The sequence below is a fragment of the Eucyclogobius newberryi genome, unplaced genomic scaffold (assembly GCF_026437365.1).
Source record: "Eucyclogobius newberryi isolate DKJ021-1_F unplaced genomic scaffold, fEucNew1.0.hap1 SCAF_9, whole genome shotgun sequence".
NCBI classification, from domain to species: Eukaryota; Metazoa; Chordata; class Actinopteri; order Gobiiformes; family Gobiidae; genus Eucyclogobius; species Eucyclogobius newberryi.
The window spans coordinates 33,415,846-33,442,952 of NW_027316532.1; the positions used below are offsets into that span (position 1 = coordinate 33,415,846).

General features: G+C 42.1%; 1 protein-coding gene across 2 annotated transcripts; it reads right to left on the reverse strand.

Annotated features, from left to right (window-relative positions):
* rgl1 (ral guanine nucleotide dissociation stimulator-like 1) lies at positions 1-26,685 on the reverse strand. 2 transcript variants are annotated; one of them, XM_072438936.1, is made up of 18 exons: positions 26,369-26,685; positions 9,925-10,035; positions 7,610-7,818; positions 7,461-7,532; positions 7,186-7,376; positions 6,429-6,550; positions 5,531-5,746; positions 5,349-5,452; positions 5,183-5,267; positions 4,923-5,012; positions 4,393-4,479; positions 4,076-4,108; positions 3,366-3,487; positions 3,031-3,120; positions 2,734-2,914; positions 1,783-2,034; positions 1,578-1,692; positions 1-1,390 (listed from the first exon to the last, which is right to left on the reverse strand). In XM_072438936.1, the coding sequence occupies exons 1-18, from the start codon at positions 26,531-26,533 to the stop codon at positions 1,206-1,208; spliced, it is 2,430 nt and encodes an 809-aa protein (XP_072295037.1). In that variant the 5' UTR covers positions 26,534-26,685; the 3' UTR covers positions 1-1,205. The 2 variants fall into 2 exon arrangements, with proteins under 2 accessions (XP_072295037.1, XP_072295038.1); XM_072438937.1 differs by lacking the exon at positions 26,369-26,685 and adding an exon at positions 13,328-13,455.
* Positions 26,686-27,107: the final 422 nt, after the last annotated feature.

Here is a 27,107-nt window from a genome sequence, read left to right on the forward strand (position 1 = left end):
TTATGCAAAGATAATATTTTATTTGTTCAGAGAGGAGTCTTTGGCAGTGGAGAAGACACTTTAAATGAACAGAACAAAGTGCTGTGAAAGGGGATCAGCTGAATTACAGAGGTGATGACGGGGTTGAAAACAGAAACAGATGTAAAACAGCTGCACTTGTTGCGTAGTAATTTGTCAATGTGTCTGCCTCTTGACACGGTGTAAATATGTGCGACTGATGAGACAGTGTTGACAAAATAAACATGTAAGGCTATGTAAATGAGGAGTTGATTTGGACAGTGGCTTGTAGAAAAGCAGATCACAGTTATTTGGCAGTCTGGAATGACACATTACTGAAAACCATTTAACGTACTCCAATCTGACTTACACATTTCACCTGATGTACAAAAACATAAACAAGACAAGACAAAATAATACTTCATTGGGTGAAGAAGGAATCCAGTCCTCAACATTAGTGGAGGATTCCTACTTCTGTATTCACATCGCATTGGCATCTCCTTCAACTGACAAGTGCAACTGTAGATCAACACTGAAGGGCACAGAGGTATCATAAAGCATCCACTGGCTCTAAGACACTTTCATTTCCTCTTTTCATTTCACCCTGAAGATTGGGTGGCTAAGGCCATTTTAATATTTGCCAAGGACTTGTTAAAACCAAGTAACTGAACCAGTCAGAACGCGTCACCATTGCATTCGTCAAATAGCTCACAATATGAGAGGGGGAAACACATACACACTGTGCACAGGCCACAAGCAGCAACACATCAACAGCTTCTGTCAATTCATTCATATCATCCAGAATGCTGCATGACGTCCATTCAGTTATACAGGCAGAACACTCTGCCTCAATACTTCTAATAACATAGAAAACATCACAGGATCACTTATATAGTCTTTAGAATACTGTTAGAGGTTAGGAGTTTGGCTGCTCCCAAAACATGTGCAAAAACCTGTTGCAAGAAGGAGTAAGTGCCACCGGGGGGCGCACTTCTCCTCTTAGACACAGACATTACGGTCCAAGACAAGGTCCACTGGCACAACAGTCGTGCTACTGCCCATGTTTCTGATTAAGTGCTAAAACCTTAGGAACATGAAGCATGGCACATGGAGTGAAGAAGGCAAGAGCTCAGGACCGGTCCGTTTTCTTCATGATCCCAAAGAGCTCATTTTCAGCCCTGAAGGTCCAGTTCTTGCATGGCTTTTGGTCACAGAGTCACTTTGCTGAGCCGGAGGGACAGACTGGAGCGATGCTGTCGTGGCACGGTGGATACGCAGCGGCTGCGCATTTGGATCGGTCGTCCGGCCGACCCCCGCACTCTGAGCAGGAAGTCGAAGTTTGCAGATGTGTTCATGGCGTAAAACACATTGGCGTTGTCAGGAATCACCAGCTCTGAAAGACAAAACAAACAATACTTTTATCACCCGGTTTCTGTGTAAACTTGGTAAACTTGGTGATGTTATAGAACAGGGTAGTCATACATGCTTTGCAATAGTTACAAATCTGAATACCACTCCTGTTTTTGTCCAGTGCAGAAGACTACAATTTAAGACACATTGTGGACTGAAAGTATATTTACCTTTCTCATCAGAAATGACTTGCACCAGCTCATATCCCTCCTCTGGCTCGACCTCCAGGTTATGCTTCGCCATGGCTCGAGCGATCACAGCTGGAGTCTTGTCCTGATTGGTCAACTACATGAACAAACAAAAAGTATGTTTAGAGTCTAAGAGTGCAAATCAATGGGACTAATATTACTACCACAACAATCACAATGTGTGTACCAGAATGCTCTTGTACAGGTTTCCGTTGCCGTGCTCCAGGCTGACTCTGATGATGCACGCGTCCTGAGCTTGTGTGTTGTAGAGCAGCGCTTGATTGGGAGAACTGGGAGACATCGGAGTGAGGGAGACGGAGCGCCGATGGGTGCAAGGGTGACCCGGGTGAGAGGGTGACACGGGCGTCATGGAAACACTGGTGGTGGATGAGGCCGTGTCCGTGGAGTGTAAGGATGCACAGGAGGAGGAATCCGATAGCTGTAGGAAAGACCAAAGTTAAATATATTTGTGGATTCATTACTTCACACCATGAATATATAGACCCTTTAAAATGCTATGACATCAGAATGTTCAAAATATTCTAAATATTATTACTAACTATATATAAGCAACAGTTTTGAATTTCCAGGGTAGAAATCTCAATTAGTTTACTTTTCTGTTACAAAGAATAGAACAAATTCACTAAAAGTATTGATTGTGGTAAAGTATGCAATATATGTAGGCGGATAAAATAAAATAAACTATTGTGTGGTCAGCATTTCTGTAAGAATTTGTCAACTAAATATGATAACAGGATTTGCCTGTGTCGGTCATAATTTGGCTTCTTGGCCAGGAGATTCTTGCAAAACATATTTTTAATCTCAATGAGGTTCTTCTGGGTTAAATAAAATCTAAAATAAATACATTATAGCATTTTAAACAAATAAATAATGTAAAATACAATTGTAAATGTCTTTAAACCAGACTCTGATATAAATCTGTGTTTCATTCCCAAAACCACTTTCATCTTTAACATGTTGTGATATTCAGAGGTTGAATCCCAGTTTCTCCATTGAAATCACATCCTCCACGTCACTTTTGCCTCCTTTACATGTTGTCATGTGTTTTTATTTACAAAAAGGATGGCAAATAAGGCGTCACTAAATACCATATATAGTTAAACATAAAATAAATGACCTTAATTTGAGCGTCGCTGGCGTGGATGGGGGTCAGTCCTTCAGAGTCCGATGGGCTGCCTGAATCACTGGATGACACGCTGACAGAGTCCATGCTTTCCCCCGAGCTGCCTGTAGGGGGCGAGCGGGGCGTCTCCTTCACTGGAGAACTGACTGCACTGCTGTCTGCTCCAAGAAACAGTCTGAAATGTTAAAGGAAGTCCATGATTAGATGGTTAAGCAAAATAAATCAACGCCGACTACTCTACGGCTCATTTTAGAATAACAAGAACTGTTCCTGGATGTTATTTTGACTCACAGGCTAAGTCTTTTCACCATGCTTTTCCGTGGTTTGGGCGAAGTTGGACTGCTGTCGCCGAGCCCTTCAATTTCACAGGATAAGGCGTAGCTGCAGGAGAAAAGCAATAATGACAACATGAGCTATGGGAAGCAGGATTAGAAATTAAAAGTCCAAGAGTGCAAGAATGGAAGAATGGAAGAGAAGGAAGCCAAAACAAGCGGTACAATAGAGCAGTGGGGAGTGCAAGGAGCGCTCTTTGTACGCGCTTGGACAATAGATGCAACCGTCCATGGCTTTTCACACAAATGCAGTGGTTTTCTGGAGGACAGAGGAGCAATCATAAGCAGTGGTACCTTTCTTCTTCGCTGAGCTGGGGCTGGCTCTTGAACCATCGCAGGAAAGCCGGGTCCGCGTGGAGGCAGTAGCTGTTACACGCCGACTGGAGCAACTTGATCTGAGCTATGACTTCAAACTCCTGCGGAAACAGAGCAAGACATGAGTGACACAGAGATTGGGATTCTATTAGCGCAAGAATAAACCTACGAAGACTTAAAAAGGCAGTTTAATTGAGTGTTTATCTGAGCCTATAGTGGCACTGTAAAATTACTCTGTTGAAAATACTCAGAAACTAGCTAGAAGAATACGCTCGCAAACTCTATTCTGACTGACTTTAAACAAGGGCTGCACAATAGAAATTCATTGTTATTGAGACATAATTCAAGATTAAGATTAAAAATGTTATAGTTTTGTGGTGGTCAGCCATATATGACAAATATATGAGTGCATTTAACTGCCACAATCAGTCATTTGTTACTTTAATGATTAGTTATTGATTTGGTACACATTTTAGTTTGACCCTGTATAGAGGCAATCCAATCCATTCATGTCATAAAGAGCCTGATTTCTAAGCCCATGTGACTGCTCTGTGTTATGCCAAATTGATAATGGTTTAGTCCTGGTTTAGTTTCTGTGAAGATTGAATCTGTCCAACCACTGCAGCTACATTTTAGATATTTATACACAAAATTGAAAATAATCACATAAAAAAACGCTTGAAACTCACCCTTCGCCTCTTCTCAAAGTTAATGAGACCGCCCTGAGGACAAGAGGAACAAGCGGTCAGCGTCCGCACATCACATACCAGCGGGCGCTTGGACAAACAGCATTGGGTACAAATTCCTCACACGCCAATGGAAACTCACAGGCCCCACACGGCAGAACACAGACTCTCAGATGTGCAGAGGAAGGTAAGCTCACACACACATACACACACACATACACACACACACACACACACACACACACACATACACGCACACACACATACACGCACACACATAGTAGCAGCGCATTCAACAGATGTCCAAGTCTTTAACTCACCTCCACTTCGTCAGGCAGAGCTGTATCGAGCATGGTCAAGTCCGTTAGGAAGGTTCCCAGGTACGGTATCGTTCCTTGCATTGCTCCCTAGAACAGAAGACCCAACAATTAAACATAAGTGCAACGCTAGGCCAACGTTTTAGTGAAATCTGTCTACGAGATGGTTTAGTGGCAAGATCTGGGTGACCTTTTAAGTGTGAACAATGCCGTTTTCGCACCGCATACTTGATGTTATTGCTTTGCCTATAATGTCCCACAGTATGGCGTTAAATGTATCTATCGCCATGGAGACAGGTGACACCACAAGTCACGTGTCAGATTTGTGGAGAGGCGAGCCCACTTACAGTAAGAACGCATGTTTAAATGCCACACTGTGGAACATTCAAGGCAAAGCAATAACCTCTCCATGGAGACAAGCGGCTGTGGACACCCTGAGGCAGAGAGGTTTTTCTCCATGTCATGTCATTATCTGTACAGTTGTACAGAGAACATTTGAAGAATCGAATATAAGCAGCCACTTGTTGTCTCACCATTTCCTTCTGCAGTTGCAGCCTTTTGTGGGTGCGTTTTTGGTGTTCCTTGGCACAGCTCTCTAGACTGGCAAACTTTGAAGTGCCTTCCTGTACGACGCACAAAACGAGAAGAAAGAAAACACTATTTTAGAACAAACACAGTATGTGGCCTCGGAAGGGCGAGAGAAGAGCGCTGCGTGTCCGGGAGTGATTACACCGCAGCCTCTTTGTGTTCTATGAAGGTGGATTTGAGTTGATCATTTGATGGTTTTGCTTACCCTCATGAGGAGCTCTCTGCTGGTCAGGTAGTTGTTGTGATCGGAGAATATGTCTGACAGCTCCTCAAACGTCTGCATGCTGTCTCTGGATTGACCAAAAAGTAACACTTAATTTAAGCTATTCTTGACAAACAGTTGAACTCTAACAAACGCTGTGGAGTCTTACTTGTTCACAGAGGCCCACACCTTCTTCAGGCGGTACAAAGGGTTGGACTGCAGCGCTGACACAATGGCTCGCAACGATGAGAAGTTCTTTCGTATTCTGCACTCCTGTTGATTGACAAACCGTAAATCAAAACCCGCGCTGTAACAGTAACATCTACTCTTAAGGGGATGTGTGTGTTTTACCTGAGCTATATCGATCCACCTTTGTATGACCCTGGCTCTGGCATGCGGCCGTATCTGCCTATGTTTTAGCACAGTATTGACCACACAGGCAGCCACAGCGTTGAACTGCATGATAGTGGCTTTTATTGTAGGAGCGCAGTGCTTGCTGTCCTTCTTGTCCCTCTGAGACCAGATCGAGCCCAAGCAGTGGTGAGGTACAACCTTTTTGAACAGCAGCTGGGGGGAAAAAACATGCAAAACCATGTTAAAACTGACCACCAACCCTCTTTAATATCTTACATTATTTGCCGTTCAGATACAGAAAATGTATATGTTCTTGTCCCTCAGTACGGGGGGGTGAGTCAGATAAAAGATAAAAAATAACTCAAAAAGAAACAATCAGAAATGTGACTGTAAACTCTTGGCTGGAGATTCAAGTATTGCGCAGTAAAGTAAAAAGAAAGATCAAGTTAACCACAAAATTGCAGAAACATCAGTTTAAACGCTCATTTTGAATATTACGCAGCAGGTTTCTCTTCTTTATTATTTTAAATCATCCCACTAATCATAAAATGAATGTTTGCTGATTGAAGAACTTAAAAGGGCTTAAATAACTGACTAGCTACATGATGTGTCAACACTTTAACCAAAATATCTCCACGTCCATAGAAATGTAGTGGCCAAAAACCATAGAAAAAGTACATAAAAAAGCCATAGAACATGATAGGCTGCTCGGGATGTTCCACGGCACTTTGTCCGGTTACTTTTTGATGGATGTCTTGACCAGTAACGTAAAGTTTTTGATGTTCAATCTCGAGCTCTCGAGTGGAGAGACTTTTCGAGGATGTGACCAAAGTAACCTTCCTTCCTCAGCCCAGATAGTTTTCCTCTTGTTTTGCACTCATTATCTACCACTTACTGCGTCCATGTAGGTCAGCTGCTCTGCCACAAGGTCAGCGTCGAACGACAGGAAGTTCTCCTGAGCCTCGATCTCCACTTCCTCCCCCTCGCCCAAACAGAAGGAAGAGTTGCCGTGGAAACCTGTCAGAAAGTGATAAGAACAACGTCAAGAAGATTGAAAGTACGACATTTGTTTCCATGTGTGCGGCGAGATACTACTTTGACAAGGGTAAATTTAGGGTCAAACTAAAACAATTGAATGTGCTGATCTACTTTAATGCCACGCACAGCATGGAACCAAGCATGACAAAACTTTAAAACTTCCAAATCAAAGTCTATTATTTGTGTAATTGTGCTATTTAGAGCTGGACAACACATCACAATCAAATCACAATCAAATCAAAACTGCAATTTGTGTTGGCTCAATTATCAAATGACAAAGATTGCAATTATTTAGACAATAGAACGTCGTCTGCAAAGAAGAAAATATCCTTTGTTTATAGAAAAATCTTATTGTTTGTTGTAATTTAAAACTCTACCAGTATTTTCTATTCTTGTAATAGTTTCTCATTACTCAGTTGTGTGTTTTTTTCCCAATGTTAAAGCTCCAGGAGTTGTTTACAATGTGCACTACTATGAAAAGAATCCTACTTTTTAAACCGATATTGCAAATCTGATCGCAAAATAAATACATTTTAAAAAACGTGTAGCCCAAGTACTATTGTTTGCACAGTTTGTGGAAGAAGGTTGGTATCTCAAAGTATCTCAAGCCTCACCGTCAGTGTCGTCCATATTAGCTTGACTTTGTAGCTGCTCTAACAGGCTCTTGGCCCGCCTGAGAGTCTCGGAGCCCGGCTGGGCCTTGTGCAGGTACTGTATGAGGCGGTGCAAACAGGGGTAGTCTGGGGGCTCCTGGAAGTCCTCTGGGCACTGATCCAACCAGGCGCGAAGTATCGAGGCCAGTGCACTGTGGGTACAACACAACCGTATCAGACATCGTGATGCATTCAACGTTTATCCGCAAAACGTGACTGAGAATCAATGTTCTTACTTTCTGATGGCGCCTCTGGTCTCAGTACTTTGGCACCGGTTTGCTTCTGTATTTTCCTCCAAACTCCCATACCTGCCGCATCAAAAACCGTGATGTGATGTCTCCCTATTCATCGTTTCATATTTGCATTTCGGATGATGTTTGCATACCTGTCCAACAGCAGCTTCAACACGATCTGCGTGCAGGCGAAGGCTCTGTAGGTGGACAGGAAGATGGAGGTGTAGGTGAGGTCGTTGTCTCCGAACGCAGTCAGCAACGTCTCGACCAGTCGCTCCAGCGTCCCGGCTCGGATACTGCGGATCTTACACGTCTCCAGTTGGCTCACAGTGTGTCCCGGAGGTAAACGGTCCCCCTCCGCCTGCACAAATACAATGGCGCGGGGCAAAAAATAAGGATGACGTCGTTGAATTGTGTAGAATTTGATTGTATCTTGAGAAATATTAAGAACTTGAGCTCAAATGTGAGAAGTTGAACGTTATCTGCAAAAATCTAACACATTTGATGTAAGTAGGGAGTAACTTCAGTATGATTACGGTACATGAATCTATTTTAAAAAGCGAATAAAAACAGCACCACTACTGCAGAATACATCTAACATAATCCTTGTCATAATACAGTCGAGTGAATGCTTAACAATCCCATTCTACAACTTCCAAAAAAGGTTATGGAAATCAGGGTGCAATGTGTAAAAAGAGAATGTTGAAGTCCTTTAAATAATATTTTCCAAAGCATGTGTCCAGATGACTAAATGTTTTTGGATGGAGCACTCCTGGACGAATGAGGGATCGCACCGACTTGTAAATAATAGAGTTTTTAGTGGAGTGCTGATTGAAGATGAAAGCAGTTCAAAAAGAATGCTAAAAACATATTTCCTACTCTCCTTTTGTCAAATAAAAAAGGTAAATCATCTCTGCTTGATGACGGCGTGCTTGTATTGTGTGCGGTGTGCTTCAAATGCGAGTGTTTGACGGGGATAATTTGATTGTTGAATAGCAAAAGGGAACAAACAAACACCTGATTATCGTAGTCGTATTAAGAGCTGTCGAATTACACATCGTCCCACCCTTTCTAGATTTGGGTTCGTACAGTGAGAGCGGTCTTGATAAAGTTAACACACTAGAGCAGGAAACGCTCCAATCTGCTTTTAATCAGAGAGGCCCCTCCTTCACCTCAGTCCTCCCCGACACAGGAGCTCTCCCACCTCACACACCAAAACAACACACGGGCCTTTCTCTACACCGCACATCAGACAGTATCACAATGACAACTGTGTCACGGCTCGATTTATGCAAACTAAGAACATTTGCAAAGGAACTCAACCTGAACTCATGTAAAAGTACTGCTATTGTGTTGTATTTGTGTGTTTTCTTTTTCACTTGTACATTGTATACTAGTTTTGTATTCTAATTTCCTCCAATCTGCTACAATGAGAGTACTTTTATTTTGTGGTAGAAAGTATCATAGTACAAAAGTAAAAGTACTGTACATAAGATACGTTTTTCACTTTTTAACTGGTTTGAAAAGTACAAAGTATGTTTGTTTCTGAAATATTTGAGCTTGTTCATGGTGAGCTCGTGCTTAAAAGCGTTTAATTCAAGTCCCGAGTTTGATCAGACAAAAAAATACGGGTACAAATATTTTTTCATTTTTACCCGTATACTTTTTTTTTTAAAGAAATCAATTTGCACCGTTTTTGTTGAACAAACAAAAAAACAGCACAACTCAATACTGAAACCATTACAGTTGACACTAAATACTCTGTGAGAAATACATACTTTTTAGTCTCAAAGTACATGTGATACTTTTCCATAAATACTTTTTGGCTCTTGTATCTGTACTTTTACCTATGTAACAAAATGTAGTACTTTTTCCTCTTCACAATGCTCCTTGTTTTGAGCATTGACTTCAACTTCAATGCTCTGTCCATTGCATTGTGCGTGAATCAGCTTCGATTACATTAGCCCACATGTACCCACTGCCTGTAATCAAGCAAATTTATACATACCAATCAGTGGCAGAATTTCTGACGAAAGGGGGAAAACGTCACGATTCTTAATTGGTCTCTGCACGCTTCATATCACATCTTATTACACTAATAAACACAAGCCAAAGCCGGAAACAGCGAGGCCTTGTACGCTCTGACAAACGTACAACGCCAGCAAAATCCTTTAATACCCACTTTTTGTTTCATAAAACTAGCACACGGGGAGAGAGTGTTCTGCTAGCATTTGGAGAATCAGGAAATCTGTTTTATTTTTCTTGCTAAACAGCGCTGGTCCGGCCAAAGCGTTGATATTATGGCGGACTAAAAAGGTGCGGTTCGATCCAGGAGATTTATAGCTGAAATGTTAAAACAACAGGCAAGTGTGCGCGGGGCCGCTTCCAACTGAAAACATTTGACGTATTCCGTTGTTTATCATTGTCCGAGTGCAGGATAGAGATAGGCGACGGGCCGTGGACTCACCCCTAGCCATCGAGCTCCCTTGTTGGCGGCCTGGAGGATTTGAACGCGCTTCAGTGTCACATTGTAGATGGCGCCTTCCTCAACTTCCTCCCCCCAGTCCTGCACCGAGCTCTGCACACAGGGAAAACACGGAGAAGCATTAGAAACTTTGGCTCATCAAGGCTTATAAGTCAACCGATAGAAGTACTACAAATATCAAAATATTGCTGACATTTACAGGTGGGCAATGTATTGAAATGTAGATAATATCTCCAGGACACACCGAGATAAAGATGCACTGCACAATTCTCCAGCGCAATAGAGTCTCCGGCCCCCCACGGGACCCGCAGCTGCCAGACCCCATGTCCTCCTCCCATCACGTTCACTCCTTTATGGACTGTCTCTGAACTGGGCCTCTAGTCCTCCAGATAAGAGCGAAATGAACCTTAAATCAACTTGACTTGGCATTTGCACTGATTTGTAGCAGCAATTTAACTGGAGAATCAATGGCGGAAAAATGCACTAAAAAGGAAAAGTGATATAACCCGTTTCAAACACGGGTAACAGTGAATTCAGTTAATAACATAATCAGATGGAAAGTTCCAAAAACAGACGTGTTGCGTGGCGTTACAACCATTATGCATATTTTAGACTTTTGTCAAGCAGTCAGAGTGCATTTCTGCAAAGGCAATGGTCAAAATGTGGGATTATGCTTTTCTTTGGGTATTTATTACAGTTTGTTTGACGTTTAAAGCAAAATTACACAAAAAACAGAAGTAGCAGGAATAATAGAAACAAATCCAGCAACATTCTGTTTTTACTGTTATTGTTTGCTGTTAAAAAATTACTACATGACGTATTTTTTGGGGAGGGTGATATCGCTGAAAATGAATATCACGGTTTACTTAAGAGGCTCATCAAAGAACATGGTAATGCCTACAAACCTATCAGACACATATTAAACACCTTACAGCAGGGGTGTCCAAACTTTTTTCACCAAGGGCCGCATTTTGAAACTTATACGGGGCAGAGGGCCACAAACAACTTGACAATGTTGAATTTGTTGAATGACAAAGTGAATCATTCGAAATTTTGCATTTGACGTAATTGCGATGAGCCTCCACACATTTAATTATACCTGGAACATTAATATTAGGTTGGTATAACATCAATATGCCGGAATGTTCCCAATTTCACAGTAAAAAGTGCTACTTTTTGTTGTTTGGGCCATATAGCAGGAAGCTGGAGGGCCAACAAAAATTGGTCTGAGGGCCGCATTTGGCCCCCGGGCCCTAGTTTGGACATGTCTGCCTTAAAGTAACTTGAATTAGTCTGAACCCATATGCAAAAAAAGAATTTAAGATTAGAGTTTTCCGTCTTTGCAACTGTGAATTGAGCCGTTTGCACTTCTCTTTTAAATCGTCTCAGAAGTCTAAACTCATTTTGTTGAGCTCCGGAACTTTAGGCCATAGGCACAACGTTGGCTTGTTCTAAAGCACTGACAAATAACAGGCCGTGTAAGTAAACATAAGAGACAGAGATGGAATCAAACGCCTTCAGTCCAGAGCTCCAGGGATCTACTGAGACATCAGACAGACAGAGCGAGGGGGGGAGAGAGTGGAGAGAGAGGGGGATATGCCAAATATAAACACCACGCACGCACTATTAAGGCCAAGTCCTAACACAAACAGAAGAGCAGCCGGGGATAGTCCTACTTTCATTTGACACAATTCGAGGTTCGTCTTCTGGCCCAAACAGAGGGAGGGCTCAGAAGGAGGGCAAAGGTCACGGCAGACGTTTAAAGGCAGGGGCCGGAGAAGGGAGTGTGTGTTTGGGGTTTTAGCAGGACGCAGGGAAGAAATGCATTAAACAACACGTATTTAACCTGCGAGATACGGCGCAATGTTGTGGTCCTCCATGTGACAAACACCGATGCATTCATGTTTAATTATTCACCATTTACGGGCAATAAAAAGAGGGGAAAGTACAAATCAGAACCATTGTGCTTCTCAAATTTCCCCTTCTGTAGTTTTTAAATAATGTACAACGTTAAGGAACTTGTTCTAAATGTATTACATGCCAACTAAACACAAATACTGCTGTTTAGATAGTGCCATGCAGCAGTACTTGGCAAAAACTAAACACAAATGTCACAAACAGGGCAAGTTCCATGTTCCATTTCAAAACCACTAATCTACATCACCAGTAAATTAAGGCCTGTATCTCTCCCTTTTTCTTCTCTCACGGCCTGCAGTCGCCTGGGGAAACGCTGGCTGGCTCAGATACAGATAAATACATCAGTGTGTGACTCATGCGGTCCACACACTCCCAAAACAAAAGCAGGAGGTCCTGTTGTACGACCCACGGCGCACAAAGTGGACACACGGCTTTCCGTCACCCACAAACACAGAGCTTTCCTGCTGTGGGTCGTGCCTGTTACAGTTGTTTGTGATCAAGTGCCAACTTTTGTGTTATAACAATGTTGTATTCTCAATGTTTATCTACATGAGCAGGACAGAGAGGAGAATCCAAATGTGTTCTGTTCTTCTATAGGCAAAGGAAATGGGCCAAACAAGTTGTTGTGATAATAAGTGTGTGATTTAAAGTGAAATCTTGTGCGCAGTGCAATATTTGGCATGTTCAGTTCTACTCCAGATGCCCTCCCTGACACCACTCTCTAGTCTACCCCCCTCTCTCTCCCTCTCCCTCTCTCTAATCCATCAGGCTTTGGATTGACACAAAGAGTACATAGGATTATGAGCCCCCTGTGGTTGGATGATGTAAAGCGAAGCAACAATACCAGTTGCTTCATAAGGAATAACACTCACATGAAACGAAATCAAAGGTTTTAAGTCAATTAGAAATGCCACCGTGGCTCGAGTATGGTTTGGGTTTGTGGACAATACAGTAGAACCCAAAAGCTTCAAAGGGGGAGACATTGCAATGGGCACTATCTTTATCCAAATAAACCCTATAATCTCCCAATTAACTGTGTTTGTGTGTGAAACAATACTCCAAAAGACATTGACAAAGAGCGGAGAAGCAGAGATGGAAGACATTCACTTTGCATTGCACAAAGAAGAGAAAGAGAGAAAGAAAGAGAAAACTAGAGGCTTGTGTTATGTTGTGGTCGGGGCAGGAGGGGGGTTTCTGTCTGCATGGCCCCCTCCGCTCACCGTCCGTCACTATTCCCAACTTTAATGTAGGTTAACCCTGAATTAGCGCAGACAAAACAATTAAAGTTCAACCTTTCCCCCCCGCTGTCCCCCACCACGACCCCCTCTTCGCTTTCTCTTCTTTATCCGCTACTTTCCCCCCCACCCCACCCCACCCCGCCCCGCCCCGCTCTTTAGCCTCCCCCACCCGCTGCACCACCCAAAAACCTCCACAACAGAGCACATGACGGGCTCAAAAAGCATCTTACCATTTTACTTTTCCAGGCGAATTTCATTGTGAGCGTTTCTCTCATGATCCGGGGGCAGCATCAGAGCGTGGAGCGTAATCCGTGCGTCAGAAAGGGGGAAGAGCGCGCGCGCGTGTCCCGTCGGCCCGTTAACGCGCGAGTGTCGTTTGCGCGTCAGTTTTTTGGAGTTCGCACACAAACTGCGCCTCCGCAAACTCCGTGGCCTGTCAGTAACTGGGCTGCCACTCTTGTCTTCAATGGACTGATCCCACCCACTCCCACTGCAGGCTCCTCCCACTGCTGTGTGTGTGTGTGTGTGTGTGTGTGTGTGTGTGTGTGTTTCCGGTCTGAAGACGCGCTGTGTTAGTACAATACAAAACTTATATATAGGTAAATAAAAAAATAAAAAAACGCGCTGTCTGAAATTAAAATAAAATTTAAAAAAACACCGGTAAATTAATCCAAATAAGCCTCCTGATGTCAATTTGTGAAGGCAAAAGTGACTTTTGTGATTCTAGTTTAGTTAATTAAAAAATATGTGTTAACAAATTACATACAGCAATTGGTAGTTGTGTGGGGCTTAGTTCTTATAAGCCCACTTTATTTGGCTTTGTCACTCAAGTAAATGTAAACGTAGATTTAAGTAGGTTTAAAAATATACTAATCAAAAGTATTTCACACAGACCTGTTAAAGCGTTAAATGCAGTAATTTTGATGAATAATTGAGCTTGAACAGAAGCAATTCCACTCAATTTCCTAATTTGGATCTTGAACTCTAAAACTTAATGTGCAAAACAATAACCTCTCAAACCAAATGAAAAGTACTTTCTACATTTCAGTCCAGTTCAAAACTGCTCCAGTAAAACGTTTCCACTGTAAAGTACAGATACCTTGAATATTTACTCAAACACAGAACTTTCCACCGCTGCTTTCCGAGTACCAGATCTAGCCAGAACTAAAACTAGGACTACACCAGGCCAAAACTAAAACTAAAATGGTAAGAGTTAGGGTTAGGGTTAGGCTAACCCTCTACACAAAATAGGATAAAAACATAATCACATGATGTCTTTAAATTAAACATTCGATTCAATTCAATTTATTTTGGAATATGTTTAATTTAGAGCCATTTTGTAATGATGTCTTTATCCTCTTTTGTGTGAAGCATACTAGAGCCTGAGATTACCACTTTAGTTTGAGTTCTGGCTTGGTGTAGTCACATGTACATATAAATGAACTGCAGAAGAACCTCAAGTACAACTTATCAGAAGTTTGACTTGGGGCAAAATGTTTTTTCTCTGCGCTCTTTAGAATAACTTAAAATGGCCATCACATACACAAACTTAACAGAAGCCTATCCTTAAGTCGCAGCAACATATCCTCCTCGTCCCCTGAATCTAATGGACTATAAGTGAAACGTTGCGGTGGAGCTGTTCCTGGTCCTGGTGCTGCAGCTGTGGCCTGTGCTCTGAGTGGGACAATACAAGGAAGGCTGCGGATGCCGTCACTGCGCTGTGCATTGTCAGGCCCGAGCAGAATGGGCCTACAGTGTGTGAGAACAGATCACACTGGCCCACTGTGAACACGTACTCAAACTGCCCACTCCAACTGTGTGAATAAACTGTACGATGGGAATCAAGACGACCAAGCACAATATCATTCTTTCTGCTCGAAATCAAACGCGTATCTCTCAAGTGAGCTGGCATGTGCGTGTGTGTGTGTTTCAAAACGTCATTATTTCCCGAAATACAATTGTTTGTCGTCCTTCTAATTGATAATATTGCCGTTGTTGTTCTGGAGATAGGCAAAATTAGAACATCGATTATACCGTCTATACTTAAAACTATTAAAAATGACCTCAAAAAGAGACAAAAATCTAGTGTAATCTTCAAAATAAGGATGTAAAGTGATATTTCTGCTCTAGGTTACCGTATTTTCCGGACTATAAGTCGCACCTTTTTTTCATAGTTTTGGCCGGGGTGCGACTTATACTTACATTTATACTTATATACTTATACTCCGCAGTGATTTATATGTGATAATATTTGTTATTTTCACACGTGCAACCGCATTTCATACTCCAGTGCAACTAATATATGTTTTTTTCTTCTCTATTATGCATTTTTTGGCTGGTGCGACTTATACTCCGACTTTTCTGTCCATTCCAGTTCTGTCTATTGCAGTTCTGTCTCTTGCAGCTCTGTCTATTACAGTTCTGTCTATTGCAGTTCTGTCTCTTGCAGTTCTGTCTCTTGCAGTTCTGTCTCTTGCAGTTCTGTCTCTTGCAGTTCTGTCTATTACAGTTCTGTATATTGCAGTTCTGTATATTGCAGTTCTGTCTCTTGCAGCTCTGTCTATTGCAGTTCTGTCTATTGCAGTTCTGTCTCTTGCAGTTCTGTCTCTTGCAGCTCTGTCTATTGCAGTTCTGTCTATTGCAGTTCTGTCTATTACAGTTCTGTCTATTGCAGTTCTGTCTATTGCAGTTCTGTCTATTGCAGTTCTGTCTATTGCAGTTCTGTCTCTTGCAGTTCTGTCTCTTGCAGCTCTGTCTATTGCAGTTCTGTCTCTTGCAGTTCTGTCTCTTGCAGCTCTGTATTACAGTTCTGTCTATTACAGTTCTGTATATTGCAGCTCTGTCTCTTGCAGCTCTGTCTATTGCAGTTCTGTCTATTGCAGTTCTGTCTATTGCAGTTCTGTCTATTACAGTTCTGTCTCTTGCAGTTCTGTCTATTGCAGTTCTGTCTATTACAGTTCTGTCTATTGCAGTTCTGTCTATTGCAGTTCTGTCTATTGCAGTTCTGTCTATTGCAGTTCTGTCTATTGCAGTTCTTTCTATTGCAGTTCTGGTCTGTCAGGATGAGCGACACAAGCACATTGAAGCAATCACTCAGAAGAAGCTGATATACTGTAAGTACTAAGTGCACATGAATAGTGATCAAATCCAAATCGTGATCTGATCTGTCATATTTTGGCAAATGGCCCACCTCTACTTATACTAATAGGTTATAAAGTCCTAAATCTTGGACGATCAAGGTTATAATCTCCTCACATTTACCGCCTCATATCATTGTTCAGTCATCATTGCCACTCATGACACTCACTCCACCAAACTCTGACCCAAAAGTCTGAGAACCCGCTACAGAGCTGCACCTGTCACATGTGAAATACTACTTGTTTTCCCCCTGAGCCGTGACATCACTCCCCCATCAGAGCACCCGTCCTATTCCCCAGGGCAGAGCGGGGGGTCAGGGGGGATCACAGCCTTCCCACTGGCCCGGTGTGCTTCCCAGAGGGTCCCGAGACGCCCAGTGAGCGGCTGCCTGGGAACTGGAGTCAGGCCAGGCAAAGAACCACCAGCACGTACATTGTGCAGACTGGAGTGTGACGCTCAGGGGGTCAAACGTGGACGTGGGGTGGGCTTCCCCGCGTCCACGAGAGGAGCTATGATGGAGCGATGGTGTCGTAGTAGGGCTGTGGTGTGCGGCTGTGATGGATGACGCTGTGTCTGTGATGTCAATGAATATGTGGTGTCATCAGAGGTGAAGTAACGTTACATAGTTCACATATCATTTATAATTATTGTGCGTAGACTAGGGGTGGGTTATATTGACAAAGAATAATATCTCTTTGGAGTATCTTGATAATGATATTACGTATGTCAGTCCAACTGGGGGGGAGAAGGCCATCAAAATAAAAGATGATACAAATTGCATCGAGGATTAAGGACTAAACTTACATCATAATCAACATACGCAGAATGGAAAAGAAATCACAATCTGAAAATGGATCAATTTGACAGACAATGGACTAAATGGAACTTCTATTTTCGACTTAATTTGCTCTAACCTTCTTTTCTTTGGACGCCACCCCTTCCTTATTTTATTTCTTACTTCTTTTGCTTCTCTCTGGTCCTGCCCTGTTTTGCTTCTGATGTTTTATGTTCTAAAAACCTGTCTTTAAACACAATAGTTGAGGTTTAAGGATCAGACGAATGTTAAAATGTGTCCTTATTTGAAGGTTTTGTAGCTTTTTTACTATAGAAGACATCTGATATTCCAATTTAGCTTCTCCAAAACAAAATTCAACGTATTATCTTTAAGTTCCAATATTTTTCCCACCTCTAAGTGTGCTACAAATACCGTTTCGCCCATTGTTCCCGACCAAATCTCTTTGAAAATTGGGCATCTAGCTGATAATTTCCATTTCCTTTTGACTTCCCTATAAACAAGGCTTCAAAGGTCAATGGACTCATGTTACTTTATAGCCATCTGATACGAGCATTAGCAGATGTCCTGGAAAGCGAACGTGACGTAGTTGCGGAGAGAAAAGCCCTGGACGAAGGCGTGTGGGGGGTTCCTGCCATTCTTGAACTTCCCCTGGTCCGCTCGTCTTCTGGCTGTCCCACTAACGCTGACCCGGGGACGACAGCGCAGAGAAGACGGAGCGCCGCGCTGTTATTGCACCACCGAGGGGAAAAACACACATTCCAGGAAATCTCCAACTTCCTGTCTCCAAACTGCGGACTCCAGAAAGACTGCTGTCCTCATACCTGACTAACTAAGTGCCCATAAAGACCAAAGAGCAGAAGGTGTTGACACATTGCTGTAAACATAGAAGGGGCGTTTGAAGGGGGACAGAAATGGATGGTAACGACTAATAAACGAAGAAAGATGTATAAATGTGCAACGTATACAACATTATCATTACTAGAATCATTAGGAAAGTGTAAACTGCTGGGACTTGTGTTATTGAACAATTATAATGTCCAGGACTATGTTCATTGGTTGCAGTACAGTGTGTAGAGCTTAATTATCCTCTGGGTCAGAATAATGATGAGAATGTACACTAATTGTAACATTAGTGTTATCTGTCTGACGTGGGGATAAATGCTTAGGCTATATTTGAGCTAAATTTGTTTCTTCCGTCCATAACAGATTTTCAAACAATCCTGGATCTCTCATATATATATATATATATATATATATATATATATATATATATATATATATATATATAAAACATTTTAAACTATTATTGTCATTTGTTTTTACATTTCTATTTCTTTTCTATTTTCTTTTTGTAAATTCAGCACATTTTGAGCTATCGACTGTGTCCAAGTGATGCTCATGGATCAATAACGTGTCCGTGCTACTTTACTTTAAGTTAGAATTTAAATCAAAACAATAGAACTTTGCCACTTGTATAACAGACATTTACACAGTGGGTTTGGTCCTGGCCTGTTTCACGTCTCAGAGATAAGGAGGTCAGCGGAGGCCGAAGAGAGCAGTGGCACTAACTTGAAAGGCCTTTATCTGTAAAGTGAGTTTGTAAGTGAGAGCGAGAAGGAACTGGAACTCACAGCACAGAGAGAAACCGAGACGACAGCGTGATGTAACACACCAGCTTGCTCCGAGAAGCAAAACAATTGTATAATTTATCCAAAGAAAAGTCTTACTTTACCGGATACAAAACAGAATACAGTAAAATATGTAATATCACTAAACACATGAGATGATGTCATGTAAATATGAAATAGATACCAAAATACTTCCATTAGACTATCACTATACGGACAATGTAGGGCTTGTTACAATAAAATGATATCAGGTGTAAACCTTGTGGCAATTTAACAGCTTCAGTAACAACAGTAACAGTTGCTGTATTGGCTTTAGAAATATAAGATAAAATAAGATAAGATAAGATATTCCTTTATCGTCCCACATGGGGAAATTTCATTGATGCAACGCAGGTAGATACAGAGGTAGATACAGAAGAAAAGAACAGATCACTTATAGGAAGTTTGAAAAACACTCTCAGTAGAAGATCTCCTATAAACAAAAACTCCTATAGACAAAACCTCCCATTACCCAACAAGGGATGGAGGGGAAATAATAATAAAGATGAAAATAAATAAATAAATACATGAATAACTATATATATATATATATATATATATATATATATATATATATATATATATATATATATATATATATATATATATATATATATATATATATATATATATTGTACCTTTTTTATAGTAATAGCATTTTTCTTTCTTTCTTTACCTCAAAATGTTGAGTATCTTTATTATTTAGAGCTTTTCCCCCCCGATAGTGATACAATATGCTACCTGGAATAATTGTTTGCTTTCATTTTTCTGCACTGTAAGCCAATATCTGTTTGTTTTTGCCTCATGATTAGGTCATCTTTGCCCTCTCGATCTGTGTGCAGAGCTCTAAAAGTCAATTGACTTTCTGCTGTTCTTACACTTTGCTGTTTATGTGCACAAACTCTGAGCACCTCTTTGCATTGCCCTGTGTGTTTCTGCGGCATACTCCCCAGTAGAGGGCGCTGTTCCTGACCACTTTGTTTATCCACAGTCTGTTCAGTACAAAACTTTGGTAGATTTATTTGGGGGAACTGGTCGTCAGAGTTAATTGCGATATGCTCTTGTCAACAGATAGCGGCTGGATGAAGAAGAATGAGATGGTTAGGGACATGTCAGGTCATCTTACATAAATAACTACGAAGCCACATTGTCCTTGCCCTGGTCAAATGAACTCTTTGTCCAATTAAGTCTTATGTCATGTCTGTTCTATTGTGAGAGTTATCCCTCCTTCCCCCCTCTTTCTCCCTCTCTCTTTCTCTTGGATTAAGGTGACATCATTGTAGTTTCCAGTAAAAGGCTTTGCAGATGCAGACCCTCCTCCTCCTTTACGCTCCTCTTTGAAGGAGCATAAAGGAGGTTTCACAACGAAGGTTTCCAACGAAAACAAAGCAGAGTGTTTTAAGTGTGTCACGAAAATGTTCAGAACAACTTTGTATGATGATGAATTTTGCAGATGCCCGTTTCTATTGTTTCAATTGAAGGGACGTCTTACTTGATACAGTAACAAAACATTTCAGATTTGTTTTGGACAAAAATAACTTTTGATATCTTTGGGACCTAAATAATGATAAACAAACAGATTAAAGAGATACAAAGTCTAAACTTATTTTACTACAGTTTTACTACACACAGAGGGCTTAAGACAGTCTTTCCTCTTGTGACTCCAAATTGAACATCAAGAGCCATAAGTTTCTAAAAACTGTTAAAATTGCAAAGATAAACACACAGCATTGCTAAATACGGGGAATGGGCTTTCAGTTCATTGTTTTATACCAGACTTTTCAAAAGCAAAGTAAGCAAAAAGTCACTTACACAATATTTCCTCATTGGCGGTGTAATAAACAAGGATCAGTTGGAGCATAACACCAAAGCTGGGATTATCCCCCCCTGAAGTTATTATGACTCATGCAGTATGGAGGTATTCAGGTGCCCCCTTTGCACACTGCAGTTACATTAAATTAGCTGCGTCTCCATTATACCCCCCTCCTTCTTCATCATCTTGCCTGGCCTCGCTGACCCCCCGGACCTGAGCCTCTCTAAGCCCTCTGTCAGTGAACCGGTCTGGGCTGGTTGTCTGCCTGACCCCCCCTGCCGCCCCCTAATGAGAGGTGCACCATCTGTTGCTCATGCCACAAAAACAACACAAAGAAATCAATACGGTCTGTGTGTTTAACAATAGCCTTAAATCATACCGTTGCTTACACTTCAAAGTTACACCTGTAAAGCAAGTATTTCAGGAAGAGTTTTGTATAAACTTCTGTATAAATACATCAAATGAACACGTGCAGCGTGCATTTCGACTCTTGATTGAACATGCACAGCCATCTGCCATTCCCAAGTCAAGTGAGAAGTCTGTGCGTTGTAGGAAATTGCACAAGTGATGCACAAAGGTGTTGGTCGATGTGTTTCGGCCGAACTGTTGCTATAGCGTTGATTTAGGCAGTGAATGTTTTAACTTCCCGGTTCTGTTTAAATACGTCAAATGTATTCAAAGCATCATCCTCTGAATCTATTCTGAGGTGATTCATCTCTCAGCTAAAAGACTTCAAGGGGATCAAGGCAGAGGATAAAACTAGTAAGTTAATCATCATATGGACATATATGTCTATCAACAGAATGCATCAAAATGTTTTCATTTAAATAATTCAGTAAGTTTTCACAATAATTCAGTCGGTTGATGAAAAGTGTTTTGGATGAAAAAAAATCAAGAATTGATTGCTACAACCAAATGACAGACGCAATCTAGAGTTTAACTTTGACCAACTTGGCCCACTTTTAAGTAAAAAAAACAACGTAAAGCTGCAAGAGAGAGTTTTGGTGGTTTTAAAATAGATCCTTCAGTGTAAGTCAGACAAATACAGGATGTCTGCCCTAGACCCATTTTAGTGCTTCTTTGTTGTTTCTGCCCTCCATGTTGCTATAGTTTCCAATCTGCTGACACACTGCTGACCATTGATCTTAACATCCTACTGCCGCACACACTTAAATGCCACTTTCCAGCAAACGCACTGATCATGGCACTTCCCAATAGCAGCCTGATCCTAGTCATGCGCTGTGCTTAATTCTCCCGGCCTTCGCTTAGCGGGAAGGGGCCTATGAAAGTGCGAGGCGGAGGCCCGAGCGGCACGCCGCCCTCGCCACAGAGCTGCTAAAACCATAAACCAGGCGAGCGCGGCCTCCTCACCAGTAAACACTCACACGTGCCACTGCGGGCCGCCAGCACACGACCAGATGGCAAGATGAGTTTCTGCCCCAGTGACCCGCCCCGGGACTGTGCCCTCCCTCTCCCCCTTGATGGAACGCCATATTGACTTTTCACACCAGGACTATTGTGGTCAGCTAATTAGGCCACAGATCTCAATAGAAAAGGCAACGGAGCTTCAGGCTACACCAGGACGTTTTTACTGCAAGTCTGTAAACTCCAAAGGACTTTATAATGGTTTCGGAGGAAAAGAGAAGTCCGGCTGTCCATAAATGGTGCAATGTATTTGAAAACAGAAAACATGTGGCCAGTGTCCAGCTTCTATTGTTGTCAAAAGTAACCGATGGCAGCAACAGTAGTACATAGTGAGAACAGGGCATTTGGCATTTATTCTGCCCAAACATTATTGTGGAACTAAATAATACATTGCAAGTAATACTGGTGCATAAGTTTAAGTGTGTCAGTAAATAAATTGTTTTTTTTTTTACCCCAGCATTTCTCAGTCCATGCAGAATCCTGGAGAAACACACTTTGTCAACTCAAGTTTGCAAGTTTGTATGCATCTGATTGCAACAGATAAGATAAGAAATTATATACGAGTCGATGAGATGAGCACAAATAAGGTTCCAGTTCAACATTTACACATTTGAATCATGAGTGTCATCTGCATGCTTGCACATTCTTCTCTTGTCTTAGCACATGTTGTTTATCGTGTTACAGCTTGCTTGATGCAACTTCACCCCGAGTCCTGAGCTGTGTTTCCGTAAAAATATGAATGAAAAGGCACATAGGTCACTGAACTTGGTTGTGTCCGGTCAAATGAATCACTCGGAACTGTCGGATCCTCGTCTTCAGTCATCAACGCAGCAGAATCCAGATGTGGTGAAACGCTGGGACGTCATGACGCACGGGTCCAAACGTGCACTTCTCGGTTTGAGGAGGGAAACAGGAAGAAGGACTGCTCGCTCAGCCTTTTTGCTTTTGTTCAATGGAAAACTCGCAATCATCAACATTTACTTTCCTCAATTTGTTCTCCTCTGAAGCTTGTTTTTTCCTGCAAATGGACACTTCTGCATTTCCACGGACTGACTGAGGTTATTGAACTGTAATGGCTGATGGTTGTGGTCCCGGGTCATCTGGCTGCAGCCGGTGGTTCACTGGAGCTAATATCATTTGATAGAATTAACCCTTAATTTTTGATTTACAGATGGCATTGTATTAACGGGTGCAAAACCGGTCAATGTTATATGTTGCACTGGAATGACCCTCTGTAGTTCACTCTCACTTCAACAAGTCAGGTTCAAATTTGGCCCTGTGATTGGCTCGAGCCATTCCATGGACTGGAATGCGACGAGTCTTTGTTCTTGCCTGGTTTCTTATTATTACTATTATTACTCATGGTTATTTTGCCACAACTCGGGCATTTTTGACCCCCTGAACATTGTTGTATGTCACACATGGGGACATAGACGCGATCGGCTCGGCCCGAACTCGAATAAAATGGAGGTTGTGAGAACGCCCGTCGCAACAGTGCCGACGAGTTCAAAAAAGCAAAAACATGAACCCTTAATCGTTGGCCTAGGCACATGAGACTTGGAACAGTGATAGAGCTACCTTTGACCTCTGACCTTTGATGAGTAAAACACACCTGGCAGCATCGCTCTATGATAAACAGGAAGTCAGCCATGTCGAATCAAAGTGGCACCGCCATGTTTTACTTTTTTTTTTCAAAAATAAAATGATATTCCTTACTGTTTTTTCAAGGACAAGTCACGCCTAATGGACCTGATCTATGGAGCTCATATTTCACTCACTAATGCGTTTTTATGGTCTGATTGGAAATAATTAATACCATGTAACAAATTGACTCTATAGCGCCCCCTACCCATTGTGTGAAAAACTCATGGATTATATTCTCCTCGAGACGTCATGAAAAAAAGTGCATTGCAGATATTGTGTATTTTCACAATTGACCAGCAGAGGCGCAATGAATTCCTTCACTTCCTCTTCCTCTTTTATTTTGATGGAACATTTCCTCTCGTGACATGGTCTTAGCATTACCGTTAGCATCAGCATTAGCGGCGGGTCTCTGTTGCTAGGTGACGGAGGTACAGGGAGCAGGGGGTTTGAAGAATAAAGTCTAAAGAATAAAGTCTAAAGAATAAAGTCTAAGAGAATGCAGTGTCGGGGCAATCGCGATCAAAACACGGCGAGAGCATCATCGCCGCTACTGCGGCTTTGATTTAACATTATTGCCCCTTTTCCCAATTTGATCATGTTCTGACATCCATGAACTTCCTGTCATGTTTTGATGGAGAAGGAAGCGACACAGAGGCTAGCAACCACACCTCACAGCAAGAAGGTCCTGGGTTCGACTTAGTACAGGGACTTTTTATGCGCAGAGTTTGCATTGCCTGTGGAAAGCCCTACTTTCTCATAGAATGCAGGAGGGTCTTGGACCACTCATCCGACCGCCATCTAATTTTGGGACAATCGAATCACGACTGCTCATTCGTAGTAGACGTCTCTCAAAGACATCTGCTATAAATAACCTCTTTTAGTGCAGTTCTTCGGCTGTTCAGAAATCACTGCTTTATCTCAGTCCTTTGTGTTGTTTCTTTTTTACTCATAAGCCGGCGTGTTTGTTTTCTACACAAACGAACCATGTGTTTCTCTGATTGGTTAACGTGCCTATCAATCACGACTATCAGAAAATGTCTAGACGACGCGGTTCCAGAACATGTCTGTGTAACGTGTAAAAAAGTGCGTTGTCTTGGCTGAGTTTACGTGTTGTCCCTGTGCCTTCACCCTCGCACAATAAGCTACTTGTCCACCTCGGTAGTCCTGACCACGGAGGCCCAGCATTGTCCACTGCTCCTGACAAGTTTCCCCAGTGGCAATGGAGGATGGATAAAATGCTCAGTACTGAACAAAAATCTCAATTATACAAAAAAAAAGTCGAGTTCTGTCAATGTAATGCAACTGGACTATGAACCTAAAACACTGTTGAATAATGTTTCTATTATCACTTTTGTTTATCTCTCAGTTTCACAACCTCTTTAAGTGGAAGCAACGTCATGTAAGCCACACAAGAAAAAAAGGCCTTATCAGGAATAATATGTGTGGGACATTTCTTAAACATAATTTCAAACTTAGTTCAAACAATATCTTACATGATTCTAACTCCTACGTCTGTCTATTACTTTACATCAAACCATCAAGCCAGCCACATATAAAACAGGCGCCTGGCAAGAGTGATGCACGAAAGATGATCCCAGCTTTTAGCTCACATCCAGACTCTAACACGGTTAAACAATGAGAGGAAACAGGGCCGTGGGTTTCGAGGACACGTCAGTCAGGATGTGAGGCTCTCAGCGCCGAGGGGTCGTCTCCAAATATACAAGGAAAAAGCCACACAAAAACCACAGCAAACTGGAAATTATTCATTCATTAAACACACAACGCTGCCTGGATACACAATAATGTCAATTGGGTTTTAGTGGCCTGGTTTGCTAGTCTGATCCTGCTTCGGTTTCACTCTTCCCTCAGCGCATTGTAAACAACTTTTTTTGGTTTAACCCGCGTCTTATTAGAGCTGGAGCACACATGCAAGCAATTACCCGCGTCTGGACTGGAATAAGCTGTCACCCAAGTGGTTTTCTGGTAATCCCACAGTTGTAACGACTCAAATCCTACTGCGAACGACTAACCCTCTGACCACTGTAAAGTGACAAGTCGGCAATATACTGGCCACGCTGTCCTGTGTCATTTTAATTCTGGATAACTGTGACTAATGGCTTTGCGGAATGAGACGACGCACTGCACCACCCACATGATGTACAGTGGGCAACAAACATTTTGCTAAAGACATAAGGCTGATGGCTGTAACTAACGGGGGAGTATTTTCCAGTCGCATCAAAGCTTTATTATAGCCCTATTGTTCTTAACCTACGCCACAAAAACATACCAGACGTCAAAGAATAACAAACATTTCAATTGTGGGAAAAAAGACAAAGCCACGGAGAGGGGAAAACATAAATGTTAACTCAAGGATTAATTATGTAAACTGCAGACTGATGGCCTTAATTTGGATTTTGACGAAACATTAGATTTAGGACAGTATTCATGACGACATAACAATTAATTCACTTTAAATTGCGTTTCTCTTCCACTGCTGTCCATTTAGTAATGTTTGTCTGTTCCTTGTGTGACTTAACCAATATAAATACGTTTGATACATCATGGTTTAACTGTAATTCTCAGTATTCCCACAGTAACTACCAAAACGTCACAAACAGACCTTGAATGAGGCACATGCCATTCCAAAATCGACATAACACTTTGATAGACATGTTTTTATCAGCGATACAATGCCATGTTTTCCTTCCACTGAATGAAAATAGTGCCATCGTAGCCCAAACACCTGAACAAACGCCGGAGTCACAATAATAAAAAGCACACAACTGACCCAATGGCGCGGGCTGCTCTCAGGGGACCGGGCCTGGTACCGCTGCAGGGCCACTCCTCCCTCGCCCACCAGCAGCAGGGGGCAATCCAGGTCGGGGCAGTGGTGATGGGTCTGGGGTCCCATTGACCAGGGCAGCAAAGTGGCCAGAGGGCAGTGGGAGATCATGCTGGCCACCCGGTTCAGAGGCCTGGGGGGCACAGACGGGCTCCACAGACCATGGTCCGATCTGGAAGGCAGCGTGGAAAGGAAAAGTCAAGCCGCAATGCAAGAATTAAAATCCGAAGCACTTCTTGTCTGTCCACTTCTTACTGAGTGCAGCCCTATAGCTCTCAAGTCATTAAAGGCTATTGTCTCACTCCTTCTCTCTATTCTGACCCCTTACGTTGAGTTAGGTCCAAAGGGGGCGGGGCCACTGGGGGGGAGGTCCTGCCCACCTCAAAGCCAGTGACTAATGAATGTTTCAGAGTGGAGGAATGTAGAGAGAAAGGAGGACGGACAGGAAGGCTCAGATAGAAGAAGAACTTGGTAGTAATTTGAAATGTCGTTCATGAAAGTTGGACATGATTTTGTTCGGATCAAAGTGTAGCCTATATTACTAATTTTTCAGATTTTTGTGATTGTTGTTATGCTCATGTTTCAAAATGATAATTTGTCTTCAGGGGGAATCAAAGTTTCACTGTTATTTTATATTACTTTACTTTACTTTACTGTACTATTACTTTACTATTATTATTAGTAG